The following is a 17,373-nucleotide window of genomic DNA, read 5'->3' as shown; positions in this document are numbered from 1 at the left end:
TTTGAAAGTGGAGAAAAAGAATTTCCCAGGAAAAAAGATAAATGATTCCGGGAACATGAAAATGGGGACGAAACATAAGCGGAGATACGGGGGGGGGGGGGGCTGTGGGAGGGCAGCCCCCCCCCCCCCAGCGTCAAAGGTGGCGTCGACTGATCTAATATATATATGTATTTTGTCTTGTATATATGTATTGACATAATCATCATCGTGCCCCCCCCCCAGACTTCCATCTCGCCTATGGGACAAAAGGAGGAATTTAGGAATTTCCCGAAACATAGGAGGACACTAGGAAGATTGTTGGTAACCCTAGAAATGGGCAGTAGCGCAAACGGAAAAATTCGGAAGCTAAATGGAATCTGCAGTGGCGCCATCTAGCCGAGAAACTCGTATTCACAAAGTAAAGCGATCGATATCACGATTCTGATTTAATTTGTTTATTCCGATTAATTATGGGGCCAACTTTTGATTCTATTCTGGTCTGGTATCTTTTTTTTATCATTTTTTTGGAACAGAAATTCCTTAAATTTACTCCAAGAGTTTTTTTTTTCAACCTATAAATTGTTTGTTTTTATATTGTCATGTTATAAAAGAAAGAAAAATTTTAATTTCAACGGAAAATCTTCGTGGGGATCCTCTAGAAAAGCGCTACGCACTACAGTTTGAAAAACACTATGATAAATAACATTTATTTTCACGTAAGTTTTTTTCCCGCTGAAGATGGGGGCTTATATCATTTTAATATGCTTTAAATCAGTCATCAAGACTAGGATATGGGTGCACAAAAATTTCGGCTTCTCGGGCCGTTTAAGAAATAAATTACTTCTTCGAGGGTCAAATATAGAATGAAAAATACTGATGAATGAATGAATGAATCAATCGATTTCAATGATTTCTTTTATTGGTGTAGAGGTCTTTATGTATGTTAATCAATGTTCGTAGTTTCTAAAACATTTTTTAGTGTTCGTGTTAGACTCAGTATCACAGCTGTTATATTTTTAAATTTTGAAATGCTTAGAAAAGTGCTTCGCGGGACGGATGGAATTTCCGAGTGATCCAGATTGGACTGTGGGCAGGAGTTTGAGCACCGATTTTTTAGAACATTATCAGTGTTCCCCCGAAATAAGAAGCTATTAATTTTTTTATTTATTCATGCTATATAGAAATATCTACATAAGAGACATATTCATGTTATTTTTTGGGTTGCGATGAAAATAATCTCGAAACCATTGAAAGTTTCATTTGAACTAAATGTGGGAAATGTAAAACCAAATATATTGATGTTTCGTTGTGTTTAAAGGTGCCGCAAAAGTGAGCTGGGATAAAGCAGTGACTTTGGGAGGTATATAAAATTCTAATCTCATTCTAGAGAGTTACCGTGAGTTTGGGAATCCCTACAAAAAAATCGTAATTTCCCGCGTACAATCCGCGGATGCAAATTTCGTAATTTTGAGAAAAATATATCATTGTACGGTGTTCAGAGGCGTATATATAACTCGAATATAAAATTTTCATTCATCAATAAGGAATTTTTGAGATTGGAAAATTTTTGTTGATTTTTCTATTCACGTAAGAGTTCTACAAATATTAAAAAAAATATTTTTAATAAATTAATTTGTTTTGTTTAATTTACGTCTCTCAACTCCTCTCAAAAAAGCTGCTAATAATACGCATTGGTATATAATCTACAATACGAAATTTCGATGTTTTTAACGCATAATCCGTGGATTATATGCTGGGAAATACGGTATATGAATAAAACTTTAAAACTCATAATTCTCCCTTCATTTTTAGGCGAAATGGAGGGAGATACTGTTCCTCATACACAAAAATCATTGGCTTGAAAAAAAAAATGCAGAGAAATTGTTTCGCAAGTCTTGAATTATGTAAAAAATACTGTTTATTGTAAATAATTATAATAAAAATACATTATAATAAAAAAGAAATATTTCGATGCATTAAGGAAAGGAACAACAGTAAAAGAGAAGTCTTTGGGAAAATATCATGTGAATTGTCTTTGAGCAAAAGTATCTTTCATCGCTGTCGGTGCCTCCGTGAAAATTTCACCATCCTCATAAAATTGATAGTATTTATCTGTATTATCTTTGAATGAGCGCCTGTTTCCGTGCGGTCTTAGGAATTTCAAAGGATAGGGCCTGAAAGGCCTTCCTGGAAATATTACGGGCCTGACCGTTACGCCAGTAGATGATGTCGAATTACCGAGGTTGACCAACCTGCTGATTAACCTAGCTATTCCGACTGTTCCAATCAATGGTATAGTCATAGCGCCAACCAGCGCTAGACCCCACGGAGTGACGAACTGCTTGACTTCGGCGTCTCGAATTAGAAGCTCAACTACTTTTTTTTCGAAGCCGTCCTTAGTCGAAGCAGCCATGAGGAAAATGCACAGCATAAGGCACGCAGTGATGAAAGGTATTTTCATCCTTCTAGGATCTGAAACAACAACAGAGTAAATATTTACATTTCTTGTCCATATAAATATGTTTTTTTTTATCGCGAAATTAAATTAAAAACTAAAGGTAAGTAATTTGTTTACTTTTATTATAATGTTATAAAATATAATAAATTATTATTCATTTCCTTACTAAATACAAATGCAAATGTCATAACAGACAAAATGCCAAACGAGGTGGCTGAAAATGAGATGTCCAAAAAAAAAAAAAATGGATGTCAATTAGAAGTCATTAGATGCCATATGGATGTCAATTAAATAGTCGAATTTGGTTGATTCGAAGTGCAAAGTCACTGGAAAAGGATCTGTAAATTGACTACTAAACCAGATATGCAAGAAAAATTGATTTTCCTTTGAGCCGGAGACGATCTGTAAATTGACCACAAATTGCAACTTAATCATCAATATTCACATAGGATAGTAATTATCAATTATTAAAATTTCATCATCAGTTACGAAACCATTACCCAAAGTTCAATAATTTATTAATTATAATAATTGATCTTAGCTGCTACATTATTCTACTGTTATGGAATCAGCATCACTGCAGAAGTTCTTGAAATTTTTCTTATCATTCTTTTGCTATCACTATCAAGGAAATATACTTTCATTAACGTATTACAAATCTGAACTTTCCGATATTTTCCATATTCTTAATGGCAACAATATGAATGCTACACCTCAATCTATAGGTTGAATAATATAATCGGTATTAAGGGGTACACAGACTTGATGCACTCCAGCTGAACAATGTTAAAATGGGCATTAAATTGTAAAAAATAAAGATCACAGGAATTTTTTTTTTAAAACTTTTATTAGTCTTTAAAAATTTTTTGTTTAACAACTTGATCGAGAAAAGTAAAGTCTGGCTTCTTGTAGGAATTTTTCAAAATAAATTCGCTAATTCTTCTAACTTCGAACTATCCAAAAAATTGGAAAAAAGTTCGAATGGAACAAGAAATTCTAACATTATATAAGATAAAAGACTCAAGGGGAGTTTGTAAAAGCTTGAATCATCCAAAATTCGAATTAACCAAGTTCTACTGTATATCAAATTACAGCAACCCCAAAAATAGCAATTATCATGAAAAACTAATAATTGTGATCAAATATAATACTTTGTCTATAAAAGAAAAATATGGATGCCTTTTCTAAGTATGGATAGCTTCTTGATTAATCCCAATATGAAGATCGTTTTTCATGTTAAACGTGTCAGTTGTAGTAGAATTCACGGCAACCGGGGGTGAGGTAAGTTATTCCATTTATTTACAACCCCGTTAGAAATAAACGTCTTTACAATGATGTGTTAATTATGATATTAAATTCAATTAAATTTTAAATATATTACAAACACGAATGAAATATTAACACACGTTATTCAAATGAAGTCGAAAAATGCAGACTTCGGTATATAGATATGTCGATGACACCACTCGGTATATCAATAACACTTATCACTTTTAACATCACTCCGCTTGTAAGGTCACTTTTAAAGCTCTCTGCCAGCATATTTAGCAAAAACGTTATAAGTTAAGATAAGCTTGTTATTAAGGAAGCCCACTTACGAAATCATTTTTATTCGGTCTGCAAAGTTGGGGCCTTGTGTCACCAAAAGCGAGCTATAAAGAGACCATACAGCTCAGTGTGAGTCCCTCTGTCGCCAAATGGCGAACTAGTATAACGAGGGTGACGGTTTGCTAGGGCCTATGTCGCTTATATATATTCTAGAAACCTTGGCTTATACTTAGATCTGACTGTATTACCATATTCATACACTGCATAAGCAGCGAATGCGTGTGCGCATGATTTTGACATGAGAAGGGTGGGGGCAGGCAAACGCAAGTATTGTGGATACCAATTAGCGCTTGTTTTGACGATTAATGTCAAGATACTAAGATAGTAAGTGAATATCAGATGTATATAGTTATATGAAATTAAAGATCTAAATTACGAAGCTCCACTTTTGTGTATACGGAAATTAGGCTCATTATATACTCACCCACGCATAATATATATATATATATATATATATATATATATATATATATATATATATATATATATATAGATAGATATAGATATATTGCCCTGTTTTATTGATCAATATGAGATATAACTCGAAAGACAGGGTAAAAAAAAACAATGTCGTAGTAAATACGTATGCCCTGAATGCGCCTTCCCTAAAAAAATTTCCTTAATAGTGGGGGAGAACAAATTACCACATTATGGCGAAAAAATGTATTGATTTTGAAAAAAAAAAAGATTTTCAAATACAAATCTTATTTGGCTAACATTTCACCAATCTGGTGATAAATTTGCTAATACAGTGGGGCGAATTAATTGCGTAATAACAATGCTATAACATTGCTCTTCATGAAGAGAAAAAGCACCAGTTGTGTAAGAAGATGATCGAATTTGGCATTTATCGGGATTGAATATTTCAGTTCATTTTCGAAAAGTGCCCATTCCCCCTGCTAAGGGAGAAATTTACTTCCGTTCGGTGTGGTTGGCACGTAACTGACCGTTAGAAAAATTACACTTTGAAAAAATCACAAAACGTTATAACTCCCTTAATAATCGTCAAAATCTCAAAACGGAAAACACTTTCTCGTGTTATTTTTACACTAGGAATCAAGTGTAATTCTTGGGCGATCGATATCATACTGTATACAGGATGATATTAACGAAAGGCGTATTAAAAGTATTAAAACAATGTACTACGAAATTATCACTTTAAAACAGAAGTGTTCACGAAATTTCTGGAGAAACGCAGACGTGAAACAGAAAACAAGTTTTAGCAATATTGTATCTGAGAACCATTTTATATGTATTTTTAACTTAAAAAATTTCCGTATAAGATAGCTTTTTGCATTTGTTAAAAAAAAAAAAAAAAAGTATGAAATCACTTAGCTGTGAAAGTAAATTAATATCATTATATAATATTTATCATAATTTAATATCATCATTTTCATTCGCAGAGGAAATAATTAATTGACTATTAATCTTCTATATTTCTCACAATTTTACATTCAGGATCAGTTACACAATATGTAATGAAACTTTATTCCTTAAGAACTTTCTAATATTTTCATAAGTTGAAGACATAAAAATAATGGACCAAATAATTATCATTTTCGTACGCAACTTCTAAAATATTTAGTGCTTTCAATTATGTTGATTTTTAGATCTTATAGCGCCGTTGTGTTATTCCTGTTGACTTTAAGTTATTTGCATATTTCTTCTGATATATTTTCAATATAAAAAAAGCCTTATGATAAAATTATAGTTTGCATTTTATATGAAAATTATTTATATTTTACAAAAAAAATTCCAAAATTTTTCTCGTAATATTAAAGAATTTATTTAAAAATATCAGGAACATCAACAAAAATATGAGAATTGAGAAAGAATATTAATAACTAATTGATAATAATGCTATAATGGACTAAGTTATTTTATATTTGCTAAATTATGGAATCAAAATTATACACCTGGATTAGAGGTTTTTGTGAAAATTCTATATTCATTTAAAATCAGAAATTGTAGCTGTAACAACACGTAAAATATAAAAGGTGATCAAAACAGTTTCTCTCTTACCTCTCTACCTCTTGATTGTATTTCGGAAGCTCCACCTCATACTGATTAAATGCCAGTCCCAGAACTTATTTCTACCTTATAAAAACCAACTTTGTCTGTCCCCTTTAACCAGACAATATCCAGACTATAATTTGAAGTATCATTCAAAAGCAGGAGCCACCTTTTCGCGTGCTGTTAGCGTATCATCATCGATTTTATGTGAGTGGCGTCTTTTACACGCACACTACACTGTCCGCTATATAAAAACCAGGCTAAGTTGCGAATACTAGCGATACTGCCATCAATATCTGACGCCAGTTTAAGCCTCAGGGCTACTTATTGGGTCATTCTGACCACAATGATTTTTCTATTTATCCCAGAATCATTATAAGAAAAGGCAGGGTGTAGACAAAAAGAAGAGGAAATAATAATCATTACAAAAAAAAAAAAAAAAGGAAAATACACATCCTCTGGAGAAGAGATTGTTTGTTATTCTGGCGACGTATAATTTACATTTTGATGCGATTTGAGGTCATTGGCTAGGTTAAAGTTTGTTTTTTAATACATTTTTCAACAACTTTGTGGTTTCTTTTTCCACTACTCGGTCAAATCCAGTGATGCCACTGAACCTTCCTTCCGCATGAAGTTCTGGTTACCGATACCTGGAGAGTGCAGACGAATTTCAAATAAACACCTTATAATAGGCAACTCGATCATCGTGTTAATATTCATGATTCAATTTGATGGTTGGAGACATAAAAAAAAAAGAAGAGTTAAAAATGGATGTTATCTTCTGACCCAATTTACTTGATTTAATTCGCGATTAGATAATTATCTGATACATATTGAAGAGTGTTTGATGGCAGCCGCAGGGCTCTTTCCATTATTTACTTCGAACTGGTAGAAGGGGAGGAAATAATGGACTAGCACATCACAATAAACATGCCTGTATGTCAATATTCCGATTCGCTTTCGTTTGTTTCACATGAGTTCTGTGTAACGAATGTCTTCAGTAAGAACAGTGTTAAAAATATAGCTTTCTCTCATAACAAAAATTTGAAAGTTTTGTGATGTTTTACTAAGATTTATTTCCTATTTTAATGACAAAAAGTATTTGTATACCCTAACTCAGTCTCCCAAATTTGTTTTCCTACCGAACTCTTTTGTGAGAATGTCTTTTTCTCAGAACCTGAACATCTTGATCCAATCAGTCCATCATCATCACCAATCCTTTCCAATCTACTGCTGGATGTAAATCTCTTCCAAAATTTTCTATTTCAGTCTGCCTGATGTTTTCCCTATTTTGTTGACTCCAGCCACCTATAGGATCTCATCGTTCCATCTTGTTTAGGGACGCCTTCCCGGACGTTTAACAACACGGGGGGTATCAAACCAGATTACTTGTGGTCCATCTGTTGTCCTGTCTTCTTGCAATATGTTCAGCCCACGTCCATTTTGGACGTTTAATTCTTTCCATACTTTTGTTTGGAATTATCGCTCCTTATCCATGCGATTTTTTTTTTGTCTCTCCTTGTGATGCCTAACATACATCTTTCCATTCTACTTTGTGCAGTTTGTAGTCTTTATATCGTTTTGCTTGTGAGTATTTATGTTTAAGCTCCATAAGTCAGTGCTGGTACAACACACTGGTTGAGCACTTTTCTTTTCAGGCATAATGGCATGTTGTTCTTCAGAACCACACAATTTTTGCCAAAAGTGCTCTACCCAATCCTGATTTTTTTTGTTTATTTCATCGAGGATGCTGTTGTGCATAGTAATTTCTTGTCCCAGGTATATGTAGCTTTGTACTTTTTGTGTTGAACAAAATCTTCTTTTTTAAAGCAAATGAGTTGAACACAACTTTAGTCTTTTGCAGATTCATTTTCAAACCCACCTGAATATTTGCCTTCGCCAGTTCTTGTATCATTTCTTCTAGTTCATCTGAATTACTGCTGTTAATAATGTCGTCGGCAAAACGCAACTGGCTGAGAAATTTCCCATTTATTTTGATTTCTTTCTCATTCCAACAGTGATAAACAGCTTTGATCCAATCCAATAGTATGTATATTGTATCAGTAGCTTCTCGTCCCTTGGGAGCTTTTCAATACCTAAAAGTTTTGATTTTGGGAAACACTGTTTTAAACTTCTCAAATTGGAAATTTATACTTAAAATCTTTTAAATTTATTCTAAAATTTGTAGTTTATTTTCATTGAAATGTCTAATTTGCTTTAATTTTTAATAATTGCGATTTAATTACTTTTGAAACTTGAAATTTATTTACTGTTAAATATGATATTTATTTCTTTTTGAATTTTGAAATTTACTCTTATTTTTGAAATCGTTAATCTATTTTTTTAGTTTTGTAAATTTCTTACTTTATTTCTAATTTTAAATTCCTTATTTTTTTTTTTTCAAATGTTAAACTTTACTCATACTTACGTTAAATTTTGTGTGATTCAATGATAAGAAAATTGAATACATATAAAGCGATGGTAATTTCGATGCTCGCCAATTAAATAGGAATGTATATTTTGAGAGATTACAAATATACGATGATTAATGTTGAAATATGGGAACTCGGACTAGCGAAAGTTGTCAACTTTCGTTCGCGAAAATTTGGGTTCAAATCCTTGCTGAAATTACTTTGGTTTTTTTTGTCCAGCTGTTTGTGAATGAATCGCAATTTTTTCTAAGCTGTAGGTCCCTAGTCTATCTGAGCATATGACATCTTTCTGGGAGTTTGTTCCTGTTGTAAAAATATATTCTAAAAATATGTTCGGTGGTAAAAAATATGTAAAAGGTTGACTTACTGTTTTTTTTAATAGTGATTACGGCTAGCTGAGTAAACCACCCCCGCCCTGATGTTCTTCGATCGCCCTGAGTACAGATGCAGCCAATTGTTCCAGGTTTTCGTAAGGTCCCGTCCTTGCCAGGGCCGGATCCAAATCTCCCCGTCTCCTCAACAATAAAAATCGAGAGGGTGAAGTCGGTATGCCGAACTCTGAAGCGAATTCCTTGAACACCGTCGGCAAATGCGAAACGAAAGTTGCCATCCCAAGAGACACGAAGATCGGGAACATCAGGGCCCCGAGGGCCGCCGCCCCGAATATCCCAAGCTGGCGGGGTTCGACGATTGCCGGGTCGGTCCTGCGCTCGGATATTAAAGGTGATGTTGCTGCCGACGATGGCGGAAGTGCAGCAGCAGGTTGTAATAGTAGGAGTTGCTGCAGAGGATTCGCTCGAAGCACACCGGTGAGTGGTCCGATTAATAGGAGGAACATGCAAAGTGGCAGATGCTTCAGCGACATCGTTCGTATTTCCTTGAATTCTGCCGAGGTAAAGAGGAACATAACTAATTACGTACATAAATAAAATCACTAGCAAGGCTACGTAAATCTTAATTTTCCATCACCAATATATTCACAAATTATTTCAAGTGCAAAGCATCAACAGTGAAGCATTATTTATCAGTTCATAAAACTCTTTGAATAAATTATTTTATAAACCTTCAGAGCTGTAGAAAAGAGATTTCAAATTAGAAATAAAAACTTGCAATAAAATCAAATCAAGAAATATATGTGCAGATACAGCAAAAAATAATTCATTATTTTTCAAAGGATCTTCCCTTAGATCAGGGGTTCTTAACTTATGGGTCGCGACCCGAAGTCGCAGGGGCTTTCGAGATGGGTCATATGAATCCGCTTATCCACTTACATCCGGTTATTCTTGAGCTGTGGGTAACGAACCAAACTTGATTCGCAAAGGGCTTCCTAGAGGAGTCGTACGAATTCATTTACAGTTTTGTTATAAATGCACTTATTGTGTCACTCGTTTCATTAATTTCAAAGAACCTATCGTCCAATGGGTTCACGCATGACACAAGAAGCGAAACTTAATCTATCGAAGGGCTGCTTCCAAATTCGGAAGACAGGTGGCATCACTATTTGAACACATAACAAGCACTCCTAATAAACAAAAATTCCTTAAGGTTCACAACATATACATGCACATTCCTACATGTATTCATTTGTTGGAAATTTCATAGAATATGGGTGACGTCCATATGTGGTTTCGTCGCGTTGTGGTCTAATGGAATGCGAAGATGATCATAAAAGATTTAGGGTCGCGGCTGAAAAAGTTTAAGAACCCCTGCCGTAAATGATATGCAATGAACCCATCGCTGAATCCACTTTTCAAAGCAAGTAGTGAATGCTTTCTCTAGAAGCTATCTCACTGAGCTCTGAGTCGTCCAGTTGAAAAACTCGTTAAGTGCCATCCAGATGTTTCTTTACAGAAAGTGAAAAAACTTATATGAAGAGTGAGTTTTCGAACTGATCACTTGTTGAAATTTTTGCCGATAAAATATGAAATTTAAAGCAGTCACCTCGAAAAACATACTTTCCAAAAGCTCTTTTGCCACTTTCTGTAAAGAAATATGAATAACACTTAACGAGTTTTGCAAATAGAGGACTCATATTGTTTCAGTTTAGAAAAATTTGTGATAACACATATCAGGAAAGCGTCGTGAACTGGCAGAAATTTCATTTGTGCAGGGCTCATTGAGGCAGCTTCCAGAAAAAGCTTTTCCACTTGCTTTGAAAAGTGAATTGAACGATGGGACCATTACATATTATCTTAGAGAAAATACTTCGAAAATGAATGTATTATTTTTTGCTGTATCTATATTTCTTAATTTTTTATAATTTCATTCCAAGTTCTTATGGAACATATCTCTTACATTATCGTCACTGATAACATGCAGGAAAAGCAATAATGTCGACAATAATAGCACGATACTAATTCCTATTCCCACTGGAACGTCAGTGGAATATAGAACGTTTTTGATTCCGATATTTACATAAAAAATTAGACTGACTCGAATTTAGAATTTTCAAAGCGTCGTTTAAAAGGAAATATATCAACAAGTAAAATTTCTCTCACCTGGGATTTCGAGATCGAAAGCTTCGACGAGGTTTCTCCTACTGATCGCAAATCTCGCGAGTGACACTTAAACAAGGTCACGATCATGGTCTTTCCTTTTCAAGACCACTCGCCAACAGTATACACATGACCTACCCATACCCATTTCTCCATTGCCCCTGAAATAAGATCCCGAACGGATGCATCACCCAGTCGAACAAGCAGTCCCTAAGTAGGTTAAATCCAGTCTATGAAAAGAAAGCTAATTGACCCCTCCACATATATCTAACCTGGTTCAATTATAAGCTGCTATGTCTATAACATAAGGAAGGAAATATTTAAAACCGATTTTTTTTCCCTTTATTCTGAGAAAGCTGAAGTCGATTGAATTTAGAATTTCTAAAGAAAAAAGTGGTTTTGTATATATTTTGATGATAGAGTATTGATTTAACACCAGACGTTTTTCAAGATCCAATTATGCGTCGTGGTCTCTACGTTAACTCGCTTATTAAAATTCAGCTCAGAACTGGGTCAGAAAGAAATGGCAATAAAAAAGAATTCTTCTGACATAGTGAGTGGTCATTCTTCTGTTTAGAGATCACGTACCCCCTTTTGAGGAAGATCAACTGAGAATCCAGAACTTTCTTGAGATAAGAGGCAAAAAATGGCAGCAGACAAGTGAATCGTATCAGACGTATAAGGAAAAACAAAGAAAAAAAAAGAGTACTAATTAAAAAAAAAAAGCAATATTACTTATTATTTCGTCATTATCTTATATAACCGTAATGACCTATATTGAATTCCAATAACGGTTGGGAAATGAAGGGGGGGGGGCGAATCTCCGTTGGTCACCTGTGAGGTATTGTTTCAATTAATGTTCAATAATAGACTATTACGAGAGGTCATTAGACTATAATGCTTGTTTATAATGTGTACAGTGATGTAAATATTAGCTGTATAAGTTAATTTAGGATTCATCGAGAGACGCATGAATGTTTGAAACTTTCGAGTTTAGATGATAAGAAGAAATTAAATTAAGTGTCAGAGATGTTTTGTTTTCTGATGAAGAGTAAATTGGAAATACAATCGGTCTTGCGCTTAATCGGATATCAACGATTCCAGCACACACAATACCCGATTATGTGGGGAACAATTCAATCCCATTTACAACGTTAGTATAGTTTGCATATTGAAAACTGATGAAGGACTAATATTAATAAAGCTTCTCGAATAAATCAGATATAAAAAATTAAATGAAAATTATTCTTAACTAGCTATAATACCCGGCGCTGCCCAGGTTTTCTTCAATGAGGTTTTTTGGATCACGTGATATCTTCCTCTCTTTTTCTTGAGTTGAACCAATATGGCGACTTACTGCACGACTCTTTTTCAAGTATTTCGATTCCCCCCCCCCCCCGAAGTTCTAGTTATCCATCTGTTATACATTCTTCGATGTACTTTATGAGCCCATAATTAATTTTAAGACAATCTAAACTGTGTGTGTGTGTGGGTCCGACTAATTACTATGATTTCTATGAGGATTACACTTTTCCTGACCCTCAAAACGATGCTGGTGATGATTATGGCGTCATTCAAAAAACCTTATTACTGGGAGTATTGAAAATGTGGCCAACCATTATACGAAAAGGCATAAACTGTTATACATATACATATGCTAACAGGATTAGAGAAGTGACAAACCATTGTAAAGGCATAAAACACGTCTGAAACGCATTGCTAGGGAACCACGGTAACCAAAGTTAACGTTCGGAAAGTGATTGTTGAGGCCCAAAAACCATTGTTGCCCGACCGTTTTTTGCCCATTTGGGGCATTTGCCCTGCTCTGAAGAAATTTTAAAGTAGCCTATCGTTCAAGTCGGGTCCCATTTGGTATATATGCCAAATTTGGCGACGATCGATCTAAAATTGTAGATTTGTATAGAGAACATACACACACACTCAGACACACAGAAAATCAATTTTATATATATAGATTACAATGATCACAATACCTGAGATTTTTACTTTTCATAGCGTCCTCTGTTGGCTCAACCGAGATCAAAAATAAAATAATTAAATGTACGTATTGAAGGTAAGATGAATACTTGGATTCCAGTAGCTATTCTCAACTGTAATTACCTTAACCTCTCTAGTTGCATATTTTCCATTATTTCCAAATGTTTTCATGCAATGGAAACATTATGTGTATAGTGGTTGATGTATATTAACAGTTGACATGTGAATCGTGATATTCGATTCGGGAAAAAGTAGAAATTATCATATGTAACGGGGAACTTTTTAATAATGTCTGTGTGGGAGAAATTTTAGTGCTGGAGGATATTATCCGTTTAAGCGAGGTTTCCGGTTATCCATTATCTGATTAAGAGGGGCCAACTGTAGTTTTTAACGGGATACATCAAGTTAGAGGGAAGGGGGATTCAAAATCCTTGAGGCTTAAAAAAAATCGATTTTTCTCTGTAATTTCTATTTTTTTTAAATACAATTTCATTAAGGAAACAGATATTTTCTGGATTTTTATGCCGAGGTGACCTCGGGAAGAAAAGTTATCTGGTCTTCCCCGAGACACGAACCCAAGCCCCTCTACATTCCAGACAAAAGATGAAATGACTTTTCTTTCCGAGTTCCCCTCGGCATAAAAAACCAGGAAATATCTGTTTCCTTAATATATTGAGTTGAAAAAAGACGTCTATCTCTCTCTGATATACTTTTCATTAGTTAACCGCTAATTCTCATTTTGGTGAATCACTATTCTAATTTTTTTTTCTCGTTAATTTCAGCTGTTTTTATTTTCCTCTAGTGATCTCGTGGAAGACGGAAAGCCCCCCCCCCCTCTGCGTTGAATTTCATAAATGTTTGATTTTATGCTTTTTTAAAACATGCAAAGAAAAATTAAGACGTAAATTAACTTACGAATATTCAGATTACTATCAGTAACGTGTAAATGATTTGAGAATTGAGTACATTTATTATGTAAAATAAATAATTCAAAATGTGACTGTTTTACTAAGGCGTTACTTGATCGTATAAGTCATCGCAACCTTTAATAGTTGTAATAGTTATTGTATATTTGAATGATAATACTGCAATTTCTACTGATGGTAAAAAGATACAAAACACTAAAAACTGGGTGAGAATTAGAATCAGAGTGAGGATCATTTGTTGATTGTGTACCTACTCCACCAAAATACCTTTGAGGAGCTTGTTTTCAAAAGGGAGTATTTCTACAATTACTAAATTTACAGTAAAAGTAACGAAAAAACTTTTTTTGTCCTGAATGGGCTTTTTCTACAGAAGTTGAAAATAACCCAACGGGGGTAGTATACGAGAGTGGCACAAGAATAAACTATATTCAAATTTTGGAAATGTTGCGTCTTTGAAGAAGATTAGTGGATACGTTACCTTTTGATTGAAATTGGAGATAGTTGTCTGAAAAATCGGAAATGTCTACGGCACCTGTTTATGATAGATGGTTTCACCTTGCAAAGGAAGGTACCCATAATACGTGAGTAACATATGAAACACGATTATTCTACCGTGGAACCTCCCCTAATGGACACTCTCGTTAGCGTACACCTCCATCAACGGACACTTTTTTGACTCATATAGGAGACTCAATGTATTTTACTATCCATTAACGGACATTCCTTGTCAGCGGACAAAATTTTCGGTCCCACGAGTGTCCGTTATCGAGAAAATTTACTGTAAAATGTGACTTTGAAAGCGTTTCTGAAAAATGTGCATTTTTGAAAAAAAATTCCCTATTGCCGATAGCGCTAGGGCTTTGGTATGCTTCATTTTGAATTAAATTCCCGTTCGAATAAAATCCTGTTGCATAATCCGATAGAGCTCTCTCTCACTCACACACACACACACACACACACACACACACACACACACACACACACACACACACACACACACACACACACACACACACACATCTTAAAGGTTCAAAAACCGTTACAAAGTGAAGTGCAGGTCAAAAAAGTGGAAATGTTCCCCTTTGAAAATTAGTTTCTCATTTACCAAGACTAATCTCTCGGTCGAAATGTCATCGATAAATTTTTAAATTCCCAACATTTATTGGAAAATACCACCAACTTCGGAAATTCATGACTCGTGATAATGATAATATGTATATGATATATCCAATTACTGTATTGTAGAATCCCCACATAAAGTGTCGTTCCAGCAAAAAGTTCCTTTTTATTCAGAAAATTCGTAAGAAAAAATTATTTCAATGTTTATTAACCTAACTAAAAATTTGAGCGTTCCGTTAAATTTTTTTTCTTGGCTGACAACTCACGGGGTAAAGATTTACTTTCAGCCATATTTCTTTTCAAAAATTTTCGCCACCTTAGAGATGGTGTAAGATGACTCTTAAATTGCTATCATCCTTATTCTCTTATGCTAACCATGACTTCAAGCATTGCTTCATTTAATTGGCATAACGATGATGGAGGAAGGTATGAGCTGTTTCAATCTCATCTACAGCACCTCAATATACGAGTCAAGGTTGCAGTTCAATTTGCTATGAAGCAATGCTAGTAATGATTCCACTCTTTCATAATTTCAGACCATTTTTGATTTGATATTCAAGTACATTAAAAACTTTACGATTCTTATGAGCACACGTGTCATTATGCACGTTAATACGTGAATACGGCTCAAATAAGTTAATGACAGCAAATATTTTTGATTCCGCGTGAATATATATTCATTTGGAAAATAAATTTGTTATAAGAACAATTCGAATCAAGTCAGTTTTATACCTACCTAGCCTGAGGTGACCACCAATAGATAGCGCCATAATTTCCCGTCCAACTCCATTGGTAGTAAATTGCTGTATGGTGATATGACCAGATTTGGAGCGAGGTAAAGTAGTCAGTATTATGAGCATATATATATATATATATATAAAGAATGACACGTGTACTAGCGGTTTCCAAAAATTTGTCTATTGACTGCTTGGTTCTTTACCTTTCATGTTCAACGGACCTTTTGTGCCAATAAGACCAATGTCAGGGATCCTCTCCGCCAATGAAAGGAAAGCCACAGACACCTTTACAGAGAAAATTCAGTATATAATAATGCAAAAATAATAAGTTAGTTGTTTTCTCATCTTAGCTCACGGACAGCACACCCCCCCCCCCCCAATCTTGTTTTGCCTATAGCCCCATCCCTTTTCAGGCCACGAAATTTTTTTGTGGCTCTCCATATTCATACGAAAAATTTTATACGAAGTCGGTAGATTGTATGTTCATTATTATATTTTATGATTTATTTTATTATTCAAAATAATGGCCACTTATTTTATTTTTGCATTTTTATTCTTCCATTAATTTAACGAGTAATTTATACCAACGCAAAAATTCTACACTATCCCTATTAATCGCGTTAAACTACAGTAAGACCTCGATATAACGTTATTCCGTGGACCAAGAAAAAAAATATCGTTGTAGAGGGGGTTATCGCTATTTCGAGAGGTAAGCATTATAATTTTAGCAGTTGCCACCAGAATTATTCATTTGATGACATCTTTTTAGGACTGGCATTCTTAATGCCACCATTAAAATGCATTTTTTAAAAGTAATTCACAAAAATATTGATTAGTTATTTCATAAGATTCAGTAAATGTAAAGAGGCTTACTTCAAACAATTTTGCGCACTACACAGAAACTTGTTGCACGGCAACTTCATAAACACTTTGAAAGAGTAGATGGTGCAAATTACCAATGTTTATTAAACACTCTCGAAAGAACAAAAACTGTTGAAGAATTTAAAATTATATAAACGATTTTGAGCGAAATAAAAAAATATATCTATTTAACAGTTCATAATATCCATAAAAAACATCGTTATAGAGGGATTTATCGTGGTATATCGTTGTATCGAGAAGAATTTGGCATTGGATCATAGGCAATTCCAAACAAGATTTGAAATAATATCGATGTAGAGCGATTTAATCGTTATTCGATTGGTAATACCAAAACGACTGTAACACACTAAATTTATATCAATTATATACTTATGTAACAATGAGCTTTCAAGTACTTAAAGCTGATTTTATTGACTATAATGAAGAATCTGAAAAAAAAATTAAACATTATACGTTAAATACTGGTTTCCTCAAGGTCGATTACATCACGATGAGTTTTTTTTTGGTGATGGTGAGGGAAGGGGGTTAGTATGATATACGAGTATACCTACTATACGTATATTTTTAGAGGGAGAGAATTTTTAACCGGGTCTGAAAGGTGCTGATAAGCTTTACTCATATATATATATATTTTTTTTTAAATTCTTTCTTATGGTATCATCTTTGTATTTTATCTTCTTTCCAAGTTGAAAACCTATAATTTTAAAGTATTAAAAAATTCCTATT

The 17,373-nt window shown here is 34.1% G+C and overlaps 1 protein-coding gene across 1 annotated transcript; it reads right to left on the bottom strand.

Annotated features, from left to right (window-relative positions):
- Nucleotides 1-1,879: 1,879 nt before the first annotated feature.
- LOC149089854 (uncharacterized) lies at nt 1,880-11,175 on the bottom strand. The gene is made up of 3 exons (XM_089252105.1): nt 10,989-11,175; nt 8,858-9,375; nt 1,880-2,451 (listed from the first exon to the last, which is right to left on the bottom strand). The coding sequence occupies exon 2, from the start codon at nt 9,353-9,355 to the stop codon at nt 8,882-8,884; it is 474 nt and encodes a 157-aa protein (XP_089108231.1). The 5' UTR covers nt 9,356-9,375; nt 10,989-11,175; the 3' UTR covers nt 1,880-2,451; nt 8,858-8,881.
- Between the last annotated feature and the right edge of the window lie 6,198 nt (nt 11,176-17,373).

Source organism: Pholcus phalangioides, unplaced genomic scaffold, assembly GCF_987345545.1.
Source record: "Pholcus phalangioides strain wild (caught in Gottingen) unplaced genomic scaffold, Ppha-v1.0 ptg000001l_1, whole genome shotgun sequence".
Taxonomy (NCBI): domain Eukaryota; kingdom Metazoa; phylum Arthropoda; class Arachnida; order Araneae; family Pholcidae; genus Pholcus; species Pholcus phalangioides.
Note: the sequence above shows the minus strand (reverse complement) of the source record. Positions and strands in the feature narration are given on the sequence as shown.